The sequence below is a fragment of the Equus caballus genome, chromosome 1 (assembly GCF_041296265.1).
Source record: "Equus caballus isolate H_3958 breed thoroughbred chromosome 1, TB-T2T, whole genome shotgun sequence".
NCBI lineage: Eukaryota > Metazoa > Chordata > Mammalia > Perissodactyla > Equidae > Equus > Equus caballus.
Genome location: NC_091684.1, coordinates 160,016,932 through 160,033,184, shown reverse-complemented (window position 1 = coordinate 160,033,184; position 16,253 = coordinate 160,016,932). Strand labels below are relative to the sequence as shown.

Genomic DNA, 16,253 nt, shown 5'->3' with positions numbered 1-16,253 from the left:
ACTTTGAAGGGCTGGTTCATAGAGCAAACCATGCCCCTGCCAGGTTATGATGGGGCCCGGGGCACTCCTCTCAGATTGGCCAAGCACTTCAGTCAAGACCGGGCATTCCTGTCACGCTGGCGCTGGGAGGTTGCGAAAGGCCCAGCGACAGGGGACATGGCTTTTCTGTTTACAGCTGCTCTGGGCCCACCTCCTGCTTTCCAGACCTCAGTGGCCCCTTCAGGCCCCACCTTCCAGTCTCCTTTCTGCTCAGCCTCTGACAATGAGCTCTCCTGGGGGCCCCACCTCTAGGTCAGGGCTGGGAGAGCAGGGTTGGGTAGTGCAGGCACAGATGGCGATGGTTGGAGAGAATGGGTCTTTGGACGTGTTGAGCCCCCACCGTGGGGGTGTCAGCACTTCATACAGGTTTAAGGTGGCTCACTTCCTGGACAAGTGGCTGGTCCAGGAGTAGGCGTGGGGCCTGGGTGGAGCGGAGGCGGTTGGGAGGGACCAGGGAGGAGCTTGGGACCAGCTGGGACATCCCTGGCTCTGGGTTAAAAAGCCCACAGTCCTCTGTCCTTGGGTCACTGCCCATCATTCCTGGCTCCCGAGGACTCTTAGCCTCATGGCTCTGGTAAGACCCAGTAGGGCACTGGACCCCAACTCTGATCTCTGGTTCCCCCAGGCCTGGTTAACACTTTCGTAAGGGAGCTGTGGGCTTCTCCAGGTGTAGAGGGGGGTTTGCTAGCCTTGAACCAGGGTGGAGAACAGAAGCCAGGGAAGAGGCAGGGTCTTGGGATGAGGGGTCATCCTGAGTTGTTCGTGCCCTAGAGATGGGGGCACTGTGGATTTGGCCCTGAGAACTCAGGCTCCCAGTTGCCATCCTGGGGCCCCAGAAGGAAGCGGCTGCTCTGGTCCTCCCTCTGACTCAGTTGCTTGAGGTGTGGGCGCCCCAGGGCTGACACTGATAGATAAGCTTCCCCAGCTCTGCCCCTGGACTCCATCCATTAGGGCCCCTCCTGAGGCAGGGCTCAAGGCCAGAAGGAACGACCAGTTGGCACAGGCTTCCCTGCTCTGGCACAGCTGCCAGGGTCTACGTCCCGGACCCCGGGTCGTGGGTTTGGATGGAGCTGCCAGAGGACCTTCCTCAGCCTGGTCTTGTAGGACCTGGAGGGCTTGACAGCCTGAAGGTGGTCTGAGCTAGTAACTGCTGTTCCTATCCTGACAGAGAGCAGATTTCCAGAATTCTCTCTTGGCCTCTCCTGGCCAGGGGTGTAGAGTATGGGGACAACTCAACCATGGCCCTGGGCTAGGTTAGGCCTTGACGTGCCTCTCCCCTACCTCTGTAGCCTATATCCCCCCGATCCTGGGCCTCTTGCCGCCCAAGACCAGCCTCAAGGCTGCTTAGCAAGGGGGAGCCAGAGGGATGGGGTGCAGAGACCAAAGGAGGCTGTACCAGGACCTGGAGGCAGGTAAGTGGGGGGTTGAGAGCACAAGTCAAGCTAGCCTGGTCCAGTCCTGGCCCTGGACCTCGGGCAGGTGACTACTTAGCCTTTCTATGTCTGAGTTTCCTTGTGGCGTTGGCCATAATAAGCAGTCCCCACGCACAGGGCAGTTGTGTGATTAGATGAGTTAGTGTGCAGGCAGCCGTGGGACGGGAGCTGGCCCGGAGCGTTGTGGTAAGTGTTGGCAAGCGTCATCAGGAGATGCCGCAGCCTCCTTTCCATTCAGGATTTGGATGGGGTGGAGGGCAGGGCTGTGGCTGGGCAGGATTAGGCCTCGAGGGTTGCCCTAGCTTCCCCTTCGGTCCTTGTCACCTTGGGGCCCATCAGCCTGCAGCAAGCCTGTCCCTCTCTCCCTCTTCAGGCAAAGGTGCCCGGGACCTGCCTTCTCACCATCCGTGTCCTGCAGGCCCGCGGCCTGCCCTCTAAGGACCTGGGTGAGTGCTGGGCCTGGGGAGGGCAGCGGTTCTGCAGCTGGATTCAGGGTGGGGCAGGGGCAGTGGGAAGAGATGTGAGTAAGGCTGGGCGTGCAGGGGGTCCTGGAGAGGGTACCAAGAGGAGGTCCTGGGTGGAATGTTGCCATCAGGCCTCAGCCTCTGCTCCTTCTGCCTCCTGACCCAGCCCCATTCCGTGGGTTGGGTCTCTGGGTCCCCCGGGGCTGCCTGTGATGGGAGGACATGGACTGGGCAGCTGGGTTGGCAGTGGCTCTTGGCCACACTGGAAGCTCATTCCTCCTTTCTGCAGTGACCCCCTCTGACTGCTATGTGACTCTCTGGCTGCCCACGGCCTCCAGCCACAGGCTGCAGACACGCATAGTCAAGAACAGCAGAAACCCCATCTGGAATCAGAGCTTTCACTTCCAAATCCACAGCCAGCTCAAGGTGGGCCAGGCGCAGGCGGCCCTGCTCACTGTCCCTGTCCACCCACTGCCACTGTCCCCTCCCAGCCCCTCATTCCCTGCCCCTGCCCTGCTCACCGTCCTATCCCACCACTCCATCTTGCAGCCCCTTGCTCTGTTTCCCTTCCAGAATGTCGTGCAACTGAACGTCTTTGACCAGGACCTTCTGACCAATGATGACCCCGTGTTGTCGGTGCTGTTTGACGTGGGGACTTTGCGGGCTGGCGAGTTCCGCCGTGAAAGCTTCTCGCTGAGCGCTCAGGCAAGGCTGACACAGGGCAGCGGAGGGCCTCAGCCTGGGAAAGGGGACGCTTTGGAGGGTGGCTAGGTACATGGCCCTCTTCTTCTGGACCAGTGAGTGGCCCAGGCTTCCCTGGCATCCCAGAGGCCTCTGTCAGCCAGGAGCTACTGTCCACTGAGGAGCAGTCCCATCCCTGACCCTCCTTCTTGGCCTCTGAGCTAAGGGCGGCTTTCTTGGAGCGGTCCAGAGAAGGTGGACAGAGCAGCCTGGGGATGGACAATGGCTCTCAGCACTCGGCTGAGGCCCCAGCAACCCCAGCTGGCGTCTGGGTGGGAATCTGCACACGCACCCACACGTGCACATACACGCTCACTCACACTCCTCACCCTTTCTAACTTGCTTCTTTCTCCAGGGTGAGGAGCAGCTGGAAGTTGAATTTCGGCTACAGAGTTTGTGAGTCAGGGGCCGTGGGGATTCCCGGGTAGGGGTGCTTCCTTCCGGGAAGGACAGAGCCCAGCACACCCAGAGCCGACACCCCACCCCGGGAGACATCCAGTGGTGGAGGAGGAACACCCAGGCCTGCTTGAGGGGTGAGAGCCGGGGAACCTGGACTCCCATTAAGGTCACTGGGGGCTCTTTTCAGGACAGACTGTGCTGAGCAGCTCATCAGCAATGGCATCCTGGTGGTGAGTTGAGAACCCCTCCTCCCCGGGCCTGAAGCTTGGGCCCGCCATGGGGGTCAGTGGGTAGAGCCAAAGTGGGGGGCCCTGGGACTTCAGTTCCTCAAGAGGATACACTCTCAAGTGAATGTTTGGTGGCTCAGGGCCAAGGTAATAAAGTCTGAGAAACAAGAAGCAGGATGCTGGGAAGGTGGGGTCTCTGACAGGCCAGGGGTTCGCGTCTGAGGGGCTCTCTTGACAACTCAGGCCCGGGAACTCTCCTGCTTGCATGTTCGACTGGAGGAGGCAGGGGACCAGCAAGGTGAGTTCTCGACCCACGGGGATGGCCCCCTGCCCTCAGCCCTGGTCTTCCCCCTTTCTAAGGAGCCCTCACCAGCTGCCCTCGGCTCTGGTGCCCCAGGCAGGAGTGGGTGTTGGGGGCAAATCCATGCTGGGCCCCCCGGGCCTGAGCTTTTCCCCTTAGTCCTCAGAGGGGCTGGGGTGGCTCCATCTCCCAGCCTCAGCCTGGGTCAGACCTCCGTCTCAGTGGGGGGAGCAAAATGTCCCCCAACCCCCTTAGGCAAGACAAGGACCTTTCTGGGCGGAGATCCCATTCCCGGCCTCTGCTCTGGTTCCTGTTTCCAGGGTCAGAGCGCAGAGTGCAGCTTATGGTTCCCGGGTCCTGTGAGGGCCCGCAGGAGGCCTCTGTGGGTGCCGGCTCCTTCTGCTTCCATTGCCTGGCCTGCTGGGAGCAGGAGCTGAGTATCCATCTGCAGGTAGGGTGCCACTCCCTCCCGTGAGGCAGCCCGCAGAGCCTTTCTCCCTCCTTCCCTCAGCTCCTCCTCCTAGCCTCTGCCTCTGCTCACCCTGAGCCCCCATCACTCCCTGGCAGAGTCAGGTACCCTGCGAAGAGGGTGGGGTCGATGGCAGCCTCCTGTCCCCCTTCCTACTGCTTCTCTGTCACTCCAGGGGCAATGGGTGAGGCCCTTGATGGAGCGGAGGGTAGAGATCCTTAGTCTCCTTTCATCCCCCCTGCAGGATGCCCCCCAAGAGCAACTGAAGGTGCCCCTGAGGGCCCTGCCCTCTGGCCAAGTGGTGAGGCTCGTCTTCCCTACATCCCAGGTACTGGTCACCAGAGGAAGAAAGCCAGATGCGTGGGCAGGGCTGGACCCCAGGCCTTGAGGGCCTGCTCCTGTAGCAGCTTCCGTCCTTAGGCTACACCCTGGACAAGTGCTGGGGCCAGGCTCTGGGGAGAGGGTCCTCTGAGTATCCCTACCTTCAGGCTCAGGCCTGGCCCCTGTGGAGATGGCTGGGGACCCAAGGGAGCATGGGGACATGGTGGGGTGTGGCTCAGGCTGGGGCCAGAGGCACAGGCAACCAGCCTTTGTGACTGTAACATTCATGGTTTTCAGGAGCCCCTGATGAGAGTGGAGCTGAAAAAAGAAGAAGGGTGAGGTTGGGCGGGCACTGGGAAGGTCATGGGGAGGCAGCCAGTTACGGAGGCGGCAGTCAGGCCTGCGCCCTGGAGGAGCAAGGCGAGAGACAGGGTGGCTCCCAGCACGGTCGCCATGCGTCCTCTCTGCGGACACTCAGGGGTTGGCTCCCAGGGCAGAGCACAAAGTGCTGGGGGAGCCGTAGCAGAGAAAGGCCCTTAACATTTCACTTGCGTTTCTGCTTTCCCCTTCAGAGGGGTGTGTGTCTTGCCCAGTGTCTGGTGCTTGGGAGGCACTGGATCAATGTTTGGCTGGAAAACCAGGTGGAAGGTGAGGAGAGTGGTTTGAGGCACAGAGAAGGCAAGGAAACCAAGAGAGGAGAGAAATGGTGCCCTTTCGGGTGCAGCTGTTGTGGGTGGACCTTAGCTAACCTTCGTGAGATGAGAGGAGTCGTCCACCCTGGCCCTCCGCATGCCTGGGAGACAAGCTTCTCACCACGAAGAGGTGGGGACACTGTTTCCCGCCCCCTCTGTAGTCATGTTCATGTAGGTGAGGGAGAGAAGCTGAGAGGCAGAAGTAGATCTATGGTATTGGGTCCCACCAGGGGCCTGTCTACACCCGGGACCCTGGTAGGGCCTCTTCAGTCACCAGCTTCCTGGCATGCCTGTGAATCCACTTTACTGCGTTCCCCAAGTGTGTCCCCACGTGGGTCTGGGCTCCCCTTCTCCCCATTGCACCCACACACGTCACGCTTCACTAGGACACAGAAGCAGGGGTGAGGGGTGTGGAGAGGAGAGGAGAGATGGCAGTGGGCTTTTCAGGGCAGACAGACTCAGCTTCCCTTTATCTGACGAGGCCAGTTGCTGCCTCATGGTCCTTCCTCCCCACCCAGACCGAGGGAGCTGGCTGTGCGGCTGGGCTGCGGGCTCTGCACCGAGGAGCAGGCTTTCCTGAGCAGGAGGAAGCAGGTGGTGGCCAGGGCCCTGAAGCAGGCCCTGCAGCTGGATGGAGACCTGAAGGAGGACGAGGTCTGGGTGCTGGGCTGGATTGGGTGGGGTCTTCGGGCAGTGCTGAGTGCTGGAACTGGTTTTTCCCCAACCAGACCAGAGCTGGTGCCAAGCGGGGCTTGATCCTGCCCCCTGTCTGCCAGCCCCTGCTCTGCTTCCCCCTCACTTGATGGTATCAGGAGCTTGATGACATCAAATGCAGAGCATTATATGGGGCACCTGGAGCTCGCAGACACAACTCCCCTGCTGGGCTAGCTTTCCTTCTGGTTGTTTCTCAATCTTTGGCCCGGTCCGGGTTTTGAGACGGGCCTGGTCTGACTGATCAATGAGACCTGCGGCCTGAGGGCTGCCTGCCGGCCTGGGCAGTCCCTGGAAGTTCAGATCAGCCTGTGGCATCTCCTTGCAAGAGGGGAGGGGTGGCTGTGTGGGAGACTGTTGAGGTGGCCCTGGGGCTTCTAGAAAGGGATCACCAGAATCCTCAGGGGCTAGAGGTGAGGAGATGAGGCCTGGAACTTGTCCATTTTTCCTGGAGTTCTTAAAACCAGACAAGCCTGACCCTCTCGAGGCTGTTTCTGACCAGACCCTCCTCAGTAGGCCTGACTAGAACTCGGCCCAAGAGCCTTGATCAGAGCTTGACCAACCTTGGCTGTGGGTGAGCTGAGTGCCGCTTGGCTTACTACCTCCCCTGCCTGTGGCTTGGCCTTCCCCCTCCCTAAGGCCTCTCTGAGCCTAGCTATCTTCTCTTCCAGATCCCAGTGATAGCCATTATGGCCACTGGCGGTGGGACCCGGGCAATGACTTCCCTGTATGGGCACCTGGCTGGCCTGAGGGAGCTGGGCCTCTTGGATTGCATCTCCTACATCACAGGGGCCTCGGGCTCTACCTGGTGAGCTGGCAGCAGGTTGAGTGCAGGAGCCTGGGGGTGGCTAGTTGGGTCGTGGCAGGTGGGTCCGGGTGGGAAGGCTCTTAGACCCCACAGGCCTCTCTGACCACCTTGGGAGGGCTGGGAGAACACGTGTGCCTGAGAGAAATGTGCTCAAGGGGACCCTGGGAAGGTGCCTGCCAGGCTTTTGTCCTAGAACGGAAAGCCCAAGGCAGGCAATGGGGTCCTTGAGTGACGATGCCCTGCCTTTGGCTTTTCCCAGGGCTTTGGCCAACCTCTATGAGGACCCAGAGTGGTCTCAGAAGGACCTGGCAGGGCCCACTGAGTTGCTGAAGGCCCAGGTGACCAAGAGCAAGCTGGGCGTGCTGGCCCCCAGCCAGCTGCAACGGTACCAGCAGGAGCTGGCCGAGCGTGCCCGCCTGGGCTACCCGACCTGCTTCACCAACCTGTGGGCCCTCATCAACGAGGCGCTCCTGCATGATGAGGTGTGGGGAGGGCTGCAGCCTGGGGTGCAGGCGGGGGCGGCCAAAGCCGGGGCAGGGCTGGGGGTGGTGAGCAGCCCTGGGCAGCAGGGGTGGGAAAGGCCCCAGGCCGCCACAGCTTTAGGTTCAAATCACTCCCTGCTCCAGCCCCATGACCACAAACTCTCAGACCAGCGGGAGGCCCTGAGTCGCGGCCAGAACCCTCTGCCCATCTACTGTGCCCTCAACACCAAGGAGCGGAACCTAACCACCTTTGAATTTGCGGGTGCGTAGCCCTGGCACTGAGACCTGTGCTCTCGCAGTCGGCGGGGTGAGGGGTTGCGGGGGCTGTGTGTGTATGGTGTGGGTTTTACACCCACCTCTTTGGGGTCAGGTCCCATGCTCTCCAGAGACTGTCATTCTACCAGAGTCACTCAGGCTTGGGGATGGGGGCACTGGCCTTGGCTCCCATGCTCAAAGGGCCAGCAACGAGGCCGAGCCTCCTGGTCACCAGGCTGCCCTGATGTGAAGCCCGTGGTGGGTGCATTGGTGCCCAAGAGTTCTCAGGTTCTGGGCCCTGCAGTGAGGCTGTGTGGCCTCCTCACAGAGTGGGTCGAGTTCTCCCCCTACGAGGTCGGCTTCCCCAAGTACGGCGCCTTCGTCCCCTCTGAGCTCTTCGGCTCCAAGTTCTTCATGGGGCGCCTGACGAAGCGGCTCCCTGAGTCCCGCATCTGCTTCCTGGAAGGTGAGGGGGTCTGGAAGGCTGGCGAAGTTGGGGCTTGGGGGACATGGACGACCTTCCCAGCTCAGTTCCCTGGTCCCGAATGGGTGGTGGGGAAGGCCAGGTTGTGACGGGGTGGGGCACTCTCCTCCCCTCGTGTCCCCTCTCTTAGGCATCTGGAGCAACCTGTATGCAGCCAACCTCCAGGACAGCTTGTACTGGAGCTCAGAGCCCAGCCAGTTCTGGGACCGCTGGGCACAGGCTCAAGCCAGCCTGGGTAGGTGCCTGAGCGGCTTTGTAAGGATGTGGAAGGGCAGCCTGTGGGGCTGGCTCTGGAGGATGGTGGAGTGGCTCTCAGGCCTGTGGGAGTCCACAGAGGCTGGGATAAAGGTCCAGGGGCTGCTATTTCCTGAAAGATGCCCCACTTCCCCCCCTGACTGTGCAGACAAGGAGCAGGTCCCTCTTCTGAAGATAGAAGAACCTCCCACCATGGCCAGCAGGATGGCTGAGTTTTTCACCGACCTTCTGACGCTGCGCCCACTTGCCCAGGCCTCCCACAATTTTCTGCATGGCCTCCATTTCCACAAGGACTATTTCCAGCATCCTTACTTCTCCTTCTGGAAAGGTGTCCGCTCTTCTCCCCCTGGTCCCAGCTCTCCAAAGTCTTCCCACCGCCGCCTGAGCCTTGGGTCCCTGGTCCAGACTCCCGCACTCTCCAACCCCTCAGCCCCAAGCCCTGAGAGCTCCGTTCCCTGGCCCTTGGAGCAGGAGCCCCTTCTCCTCTCCATGTGTTGGGCATCAGGACCTGTCTCAGGCCTTGGGAAGTAGAGGTGCTACTTTGGCGGGAGAGGGCAGGGGCCAGAGAGCAGAGTCTCCTTCCACCAGCAGCGAGGAGCTGGCGTTAGGCCAGGGGGATCTGGTGCCCCCAGCACCAATGACAGCTGCTGCTTCCCCACCCCATCCTCTCAACCTTCCCAGCCACCAAACTGGACGGGCTCCCCAACCAGCTGACCCCCGCAGAGCCCCACCTCTGCCTGCTGGATGTCGGCTACCTTGTCAACACCAGCTGCCCACCCCTCCTGCGGCCTACCCGGGATGTGGACCTCATCCTGTCACTGGATTACAACCTCCATGGAGCCTTTCAGGTGGGCTGGGGGCGGACAGGACATGTCACGGTGGGACCTGAGGTGCTGGGGCAGGCTTGGGAGGCAGTGGGGAACCTTAGGCCTGACATCCTGGCTCTGCCCCTGGGGAAATCTACCTTGGAGTCCAGGACCTGGTCCAGTTTCCCTTAAGGGCTATGACAGTGACACCATGTGAAAGGAAGACCGTGGATTCTGTGAATTCACCACCAGGGACTCTTACTCTGCTCTGGAAGTTGGAGTGGGGGGGGAGCTGGTGATGTTTTCAGATGTATTCCATATTTGGGTCCCCTTTGCCGCACCTGCACCCCTGTTTGCTCCTGGACCTCTGGGACCCCATGCTTTGAGTTTCTGTGTTGGTCCAGGGAAGGTTTTTGCCTCCCAGTTGCAGAACCTGGGGGCAGTTAGCAGCCAGCTCAGTCAAGCCCAGAGGAGCTGCAGCAGAGGGGCATTTTCCAGGTCTGGCCTGACTCTGTCGGGTCCACTAGAGTCTGATTTGGCATCTGGGCACTAAGTCCCATGCGTCTTAGCGGGCCTCCATGTTCAGTCAGCCCAGCGTTGAGGACCTGGGGAGCCCATGAGTCTGCCCTTCTGACGCCCCTTCGGTCCACCCTGCAGCAGCTGCAGCTCCTGGGCCGGCTCTGTCAGGAGCAGGGGATCCCGTTCCCGCCCATCTCGCCCAGCCCTGAGGAGCAGCGCCAGCCGGGGGAGTGCCACGTGTTCTCGGACCCTGGCTGCCCCGAGGCCCCTGTCGTGCTGCACTTCCCTCTGGTCAACGACTCCTTCCAGGAGCACTCGGCCCCTGGTGAGCCATGGTCCCAGCCCCTCCAGCTCGCTGTCGTGGTGCCCCTGGCCCCCTGTCCTTCGTCCCACCTCCTCTGTCCTCTATGCCTCTCCGCAGGTGACCCCAAACCATCCTCCACCCCGTGTGTTTTCCCCTCCATGCCCGGCCGGTACTCTCTCTCCTTAGGGGTGCAGCGGACCCCGGAGGAGAAGGAGGCTGGGGAGGTGAACCTGTCTTCGTCCAACTCTCCCTACCACTACTCGAAAGTGACCTACAGCCCAGAGGACATGGACAAGCTGCTCCGCCTGACGCATTACAATGTCTGCAACAGCCAGGAGCGTCTGCTGGAGGCCCTGCGGGAGGCTGTGCAGCGGCGGAGGCAGCGCAAGCAGCAGCGGCCGGGCCCAAGTGATGGTGGTGCCCTGGCCTGAGGCTGCCATCCAGCCCCTGCCGCCCCGGACTCTTTTTCAGGCTCACTCCCCGTCTGCCTGGCTGCTCTGGTTGAGTTGGGGGGGAGACTGTCGTCACCAAGTGTTCCAGAGCCTCTGGGGACTCCATTGGGTGTGTGCCCAGCGCCACCCAGATGTAGCACTGAAGCCAGCAGCAGCCCTGCCAGGCACCCCTGGGTAGGTCGAGGGCTTCACACAGGGGCAGGGCCCATCCCTCTTGGTTGCCGGCCCGTTGGGGCCTGGTCCCAGAAAGGCGGCTGGAGCTGGCTTCCTCTTTGAGTGAGTGGCCGGAGCCCAGAGCAGTGCTGAGCCCATCTGTGTAAGCAAGCAGAGCTCTGGCCCTGTGTTTGTCTTCCCCTCCGTGCTCCCTTGAGGAGCTGTACAGTGAAATAGAGCACGTCCTGTTTTACAGAGGCTCACACACCTGTGAGGCGTTATCTGAGATTATCTGTCATTGCTGCCGAAGGGACATTCATTACAAGCTCTTGGTTACACGTGGCAAGGATTGGTTTAAAAGACAAAATGGGGGCCGGCTCCGTGGCCGAGTGGTTAAGTTTGCGCGCTCTGCTGCGGCAGCCCAGGGTTCGGATCCTGGGCGTGGACATGGCACTGCTCGTCAGGCCACGTTGAGGCAGCGTCCCACATCCCACAACTAGAAGGACGTGCAACTAAGAGATACAACTGTGTATAGGGGGGTTTGGGGAGATAAAAGCAGGAAAAAAAAAAAAAAGAAGATTGGCAACAGTTGTTAGCCCAGGTGCCAATCTTTGGGGGAAAAAAAAGGAAGATTGGCAACAGTTGTTAGCCCAGGTGCCAATCTTTAAAAAAAAAAAGGCAAAATGTAATGTCTCCCCAGGCCCCATACAGAGCTAGTGGGTCAGCGTGGGCTTCCCCTGAGGGGTGGCCCCCTGCTCATGGCCGAGTCTACCCCATGCTCAGGGCCACCCTTTTCAAGCAGGGACAAGGCGACTTTCGCCTGTGGGTTTCCGCTGCTGCAGCCCTGGCAGGTGAGCAGACTTGCAGACAGTGACTGCCAGCAGAGAGGCCAGGGACTCAGGCAAAGGGCTGGTTCCTGTCCCACAGTAAGGGTGGCCAGACCTGGGACCAGATGAGCTAAGGAAAGAGAGAGCGCCAACGGTGTAACTCCAGCAAGCAGTGACCTTGATGGGGCCGTCCTCACAGAGAACCATCTATTCTAGAAGTTGGTCACGAGGGGCCTGGTTGCTGAGTCTCATTCTGGTCCCCTCGTGGGTGTCCTCACTTGTAGCTCTGAGGTTTGGTGCCACCTCAGGGTTCACTTCAGGGCCCAGACCTGCTGGGAGAACAGGGAGGCAGAGTGAATTTAGGGCCCAGCCACCCTAGAATCTTATCCAGGCACTGGTGCCCCAGGCCTCTTGCCTCCCTTCGAATATTCCACCTCCTCCTAACATAGATGTGAGATGTGGATGCTGGGAGCAGTAACCACTGTGTGTGGGGCGGGTGGGAGACAGGTGGTTCTCATGCCCCAGCTCACTGCATCTGCCTGTCCTGGGCATGTGGCTCGAGTCACAAAGCAGCAGAAATGGCTGCCTTGGCAGCTGCAGAAGCACTGTGTCCAGGACAAGGCCCGTTCACTCAGCAGCACATCATCTGAATCATAAATGGGAGCCTGCAGGCTGCAGGAGAAGGAGTGGATAGTTAGACCCGAGACACAACCATGGCTGCCGCCCCGTCACCGTGGGAGTGCTCCTCAGGCACACGGCTGTATGTGCGCGTCTGTCTCTGTATCTAGTCTGTGTATGTGTCCGGGTGACGTCCCGGCCCTCTCTAGGACAGGAAGGCCCCTCTCCCCTTTGGACTGGGGAGAGCAGGAGAGGATGGAGGCAGAGGCAGGGACAGGAGCGCGGGTGTGGCAGGGCTCTGGCTGTCCTGTAAACCGCCGTGCAAACAATGCTGTGTCTTGGAGGGAGAAAAGGAGCAGACCAAGGAGTGAGGGCTGCATGGGCTCGAGGCGGACAGAGTGGGCAGGTTTTCTAGCATGTGCAAAGGGGACCCGTGTGCCCCTCACCTGGGGTCCGGCCTGAGCAGGAGAGGCGGTGGGAGCCTTGTGCGTTTTCCTCTGCAGGGCCAGCCATCGGCAGGGACTCCAGGGGCTGTGGGCATCTCTCCCTCAGCGGGGAGGGCAGGGCCCCAGTGGCACTAGCCCCTGGTGGGGGACGTCCGTGGAATCTGTGGGGAAAGACAGACTGCCATCACTGCAGAGAGTGAGCATGGTTTGCACCAGGCGTTTGATGGAGGGGGCAGTGCTAGGGCTGTCTGTTTCCTGGGGGTGGTCGAGGGTCTCAAATGTGGGGGTTACCCCACACCCTAGCAGTGTAGGTCTGAGTCCCAGGCCTGCAGGCTTGAGAGGGCACCATCTGTGGCAGTCACGGAGGCTCAGGACTCCCGCCCGCCCGCAGCCCACATGCCCTACCTGAGCGGAGCGGCCATGCTGGGCAGCCCCTCAGTGGCCAGGGAGCCTGGAGGCCTGCCTCTGGGTTCTGGGCTCAGACTGTGGGCTGCAGAGCAAAGGCAGAACAGCGGTCAGCCCTGACCCGGAGGCCGGCCATCCGCAGGCAGCAGCCTCCCTGCGTGCTGCTTCCTCCTTGCACCCTAACCCCAGGGCGACCGTATTAGGAGGGGGACCTTCGGGAGGTGCTTAGGTCATGAGTTGGAGACCTTATAAAGGAGACCCCAGGAGCTCCCTCTCCCCTCTGCCCTGTGAGGCTACAGCAAGAAAGCAGCTGTCTGCAGCCCGGAAGCAGGCGCTCACCAGACACCCAATCTGCTGGCGCCTTGATCTTGGACTTCCCACCCTCCAGAACTGTGGGAAATAAATGTCTCGTTTAGAACCTGCCAGTCTGTGGTATTCTGTCACAGCAGCCCAGCAGACTGAGGCACTCCTGCCTCTGGAGGCCCTGGCCGCACAAACCTTCCCACCAGGAGGTCGGTGCGAGCAGGGGCGGGTCTGCCTCCCGGACACTGAATGCAGAGGGACTGGTGAGAAAGGCTCAGCGGGAGGAGATGCTGAGACGCTGAAGAAACTCAGGATCCCTTTGGGGTTCTCAAAGGACAGGCTCAGGGAGAGACCCGAGGGGGAACAGGCAGAGCGAGGAGCCCAGCGAGCCTGGGAGGAGCAGGAAGGGACTCCTGGTGGAGCCCCAGCAGTCTCAGGACATGCCTCAAGCACGCTCTCCTCCGGGACTGTCAGACCACAGAGAAGGTGCTCGGTAGGGGTGCTTTCTAAGCGCCCCCTGGTGGCAGAACTGGGTTTGGCCGCTGTCTACAAGACACCGCGAGGGAGGTGCATTCAGAGCAGTCTGAGGACTAGAGTGTTAGAGACGCCCCAGGATCAGACAGCAGAGCCTAGGAAAGCCCACGAGGATCCTCACGGGAAGGGCTCTGGAGTCAGACAGCAGACCAGGAGGCCGCCAGGCATCATGTCTGACCCTGTCTGTTACTAATGAGCTATGTGATCTTTGGCAAGCTGCTTACAGGCTCTGGGCCTTAAATTTTTTGAGAAAAGACAATAAGTCCCACTTACCTCTCAGGCTATAGAGATGCAAGATGTGAAACTTTCCAAGGATGCATAAAACAGCAGCAGCCTGGGGCCCAGGGAATCAGTGCCCCCCACACCCCACCCTAGGCTTCCCCTGGAGCCCACCTGTGGCCCTGCTCAGGGCTCGCAGCCAGCTGTCAGCCTGCGCTTCTGACGGTGCTGCAAACAGGATCTCCGTCCCGCTGCTCAGCCTGGCTCCCAGACAGCCATAGGTCACACTCTTCGCAGGGGACCCCTGCCTCCAGCCCCCTGTGCCCGCTGAGTCAGCATATCCTGGGCGGTGTCTCTCCCCAGGTGGTGCTAACCTTAAGGAGAAGCTGTGTTTCCTGCCTTGGTGGTCCCTCGGCTTCTCACACTGGGCTCCCACGAGGTCAAGGGTGGCCATGGAAGCCACTTTCTGAGGGGAAATAAGAGGCAGGTCACCATGGCCAGCTCAGCTTTTCCCCATGGGGCCCTCTGTCCTCTGCCCTCCCCACATGCCATCTGGTACCTCCACTGCCATCCTCTGATCTGGGAACAGGCTCAGGGAACTGCTTCCCAAGACCCCATAGCAGCCATCCCAGGAGCTCGAGCTGGGCTGTGGAGAGAAGGCAGTGAGGTGGCACCGGGCCCAAGGTGCCCATGGGGAAGAGGGAGCCATTTCCAGGGAGGCTGGGAGGAGGAGCCCTGCCTCACCTGGGTGTGGGCAAAAGCTGTAGCGTGGTCCCAAGAAGCTGAACTGCCCTAAGAATGGGGGCCGGGAGGGGGAAGTCCACCCAGAGTCCACAGCAGCCCTTCTGAGCGCCTTGAGTGGTTCTGGGGAGGGGAGCTGCCTGGAGACGGGATCTCCTGGCACTTACCTGCCTCTCCCCGGCCAGGGGCTGCTGCTTAAGCTCCAGAAACCCCTCCATGGTGGGGGCACCCTTTGCATCCTGGAAATGCAAGATGGGGCCCAGGAAACATCAGGACCAGCACAGAGGATGGGCCCCTTCTGGAAGGTGGGCTTGGTATCCACTCCTCCCTGACCTCCTCATTGCCCGTGACCCTCAGCTCCTGTGCCTGGTGCTCCCGGCCGCCAGTGCCTCAGTGCTGGCTCCAGGGTGTGGGCCCCTACCCTCATGGCCTCACTGGGCTCCTGCTGTCCGGCCGCATGCTCCAGGGAGATGGTGGTGGCAAAGAGTGTGCGTGGCCCAACAGGGACACCCGATGGCAGGACCCTTGTCTCAGCCAGCTGTGCTCCTGGCCACCAGCTTCCAAAGGGCCTCTGGTGGAGGGAGGTCAGCTCACTGCCGACTGTCCCAGGTTTCAGCCCCTTCACTTGCTGTTCCATCTTGGGGAGGGGAGCAAGGTGAGCCAGGTCAGGGCTCCAGGGGGGGGTCCATGCCCAGCCTCTCCTCCCCAAACCCCTCCCACCCAGAGAGCCCCTGTCTCCTCACTGTTCTTCATCTCTTCCTGCTTCACTTCAGACTTCCCTCTCAACCCAGTCCACAGTGGTGCCCTAGCCTACCAGGACAGAGGGTGACAGGGACTGGCAACGGAAAGTGGGGCTTTCCTGAAGGGTCAGATGTGGACTTAGTGCTCTGGGGAGACCCCGACTCTCAGGCCCCCAGCCCTCAGGCCCCTGTCTCCTGGTGCACCCTTGGCCCAGCCTTGCTCACCTCCACCTTCCTCTGCAGTTGGGCAAACTTTTCTTCCTGGGCTGCCAGTAGCTTTTCGAAGTCCTGGTGTCTGCGGAGCAGCAACTCCACATCTGACACTGACCGCTGGGGAGAAGTGAAGCCCGGGTTGAGGCCCAGCTCCTGGGGCTGCCGAGCCTTCACCTCGCCCTCTGCAACCGGGCCCGGGTGGCCAGCGAGCAGAGGAGCAGCAGGACCTGCCCTTGGCCATAGCTGCTGGACAGTGCAGCCCGCTAGAGGACAGGGCCTCGGCTCACCCCGCAGTTGGGGTCCAGCAGGAGGCCCTCCCGGGAGGCCAGCCAGGCCTCGGCCTGGTCCAGCCCCTGCCGCAGCTCCTGCAGCCTCGAGTTCTCCGCGCAGCGTTCCTGGTACAGGGCCCAAGCCTCCTTGAGCCCTTGCAGCCGCCCTTCCAGCTCCTGCAGACACTCTGTCACCTGGTGGGGAGGGGGTGCTGTGGGCGAGATGCTCAGGCAGAGCCACCTGGGGAGGGGAGGGCCAGAGTGCCCAGCAGTGGTGTGCAGGGAAGGCCTCGAGGCCTGGACCCTCCCCTTCTCTGCCTCTCTCTCCGCCCCTTGCTTGGCCTTCCTCTCCTGCTGGGGGTTCCAAGGCCTTGGTGATTGGACCCCGTGCCCAGCTCAACCCTAGGCCCACCTCTGCACATACCTCCAGGGACATGAAGTGGCCTTTGTCCACCAGCTGTTGCCCCTCCTGCTGTGCATCCCAGGCTTGAAGGCAGTGTTCCTTGATTTCCTGCCGTAGCTCCTCATGCTGCCCCAGGAGCCACTCAGCTCCCGTCATGTCCCCAGCCAGCTCCTCCGAGGACACCAGTGCCTGCCTTTCCTGAGCCCACGCTCTGAGGGGC

The 16,253-nt window shown here is 61.2% G+C and overlaps 2 protein-coding genes across 2 annotated transcripts in view; one reads left to right on the top strand and one right to left on the bottom strand.

Annotated features, from left to right (window-relative positions):
- Window positions 1-604: 604 nt before the first annotated feature.
- On the top strand, window positions 605-10,141 carry PLA2G4B (phospholipase A2 group IVB). The gene is made up of 20 exons (NM_001204234.1): window positions 605-613; window positions 1,846-1,918; window positions 2,226-2,362; window positions 2,510-2,641; window positions 3,033-3,073; window positions 3,264-3,306; window positions 3,547-3,601; window positions 3,925-4,055; window positions 4,318-4,401; window positions 4,692-4,729; window positions 5,605-5,740; window positions 6,469-6,605; window positions 6,865-7,087; window positions 7,232-7,349; window positions 7,671-7,808; window positions 7,957-8,061; window positions 8,230-8,409; window positions 8,763-8,929; window positions 9,545-9,731; window positions 9,897-10,141. The coding sequence occupies exons 1-20, from the start codon at window positions 605-607 to the stop codon at window positions 10,139-10,141; spliced, it is 2,379 nt and encodes a 792-aa protein (NP_001191163.1).
- A 1,197-nt stretch (window positions 10,142-11,338) lies between these two features.
- SPTBN5 (spectrin beta, non-erythrocytic 5) overlaps window positions 11,339-16,253 on the bottom strand; it is a 55,058-nt gene continuing 50,143 nt past the window's right edge. Inside the window, 11 exon segments of the mRNA XM_070241851.1 lie at window positions 11,339-11,474; window positions 12,207-12,367; window positions 12,612-12,696; window positions 13,842-13,927; window positions 14,042-14,133; window positions 14,227-14,313; window positions 14,576-14,647; window positions 14,830-15,045; window positions 15,374-15,478; window positions 15,649-15,825; window positions 16,055-16,244. Of these exon segments, the coding sequence (XP_070097952.1) occupies window positions 11,350-11,474; window positions 12,207-12,367; window positions 12,612-12,696; window positions 13,842-13,927; window positions 14,042-14,133; window positions 14,227-14,313; window positions 14,576-14,647; window positions 14,830-15,045; window positions 15,374-15,478; window positions 15,649-15,825; window positions 16,055-16,244 (1,396 nt within the window). The 3' untranslated portion in view covers window positions 11,339-11,349.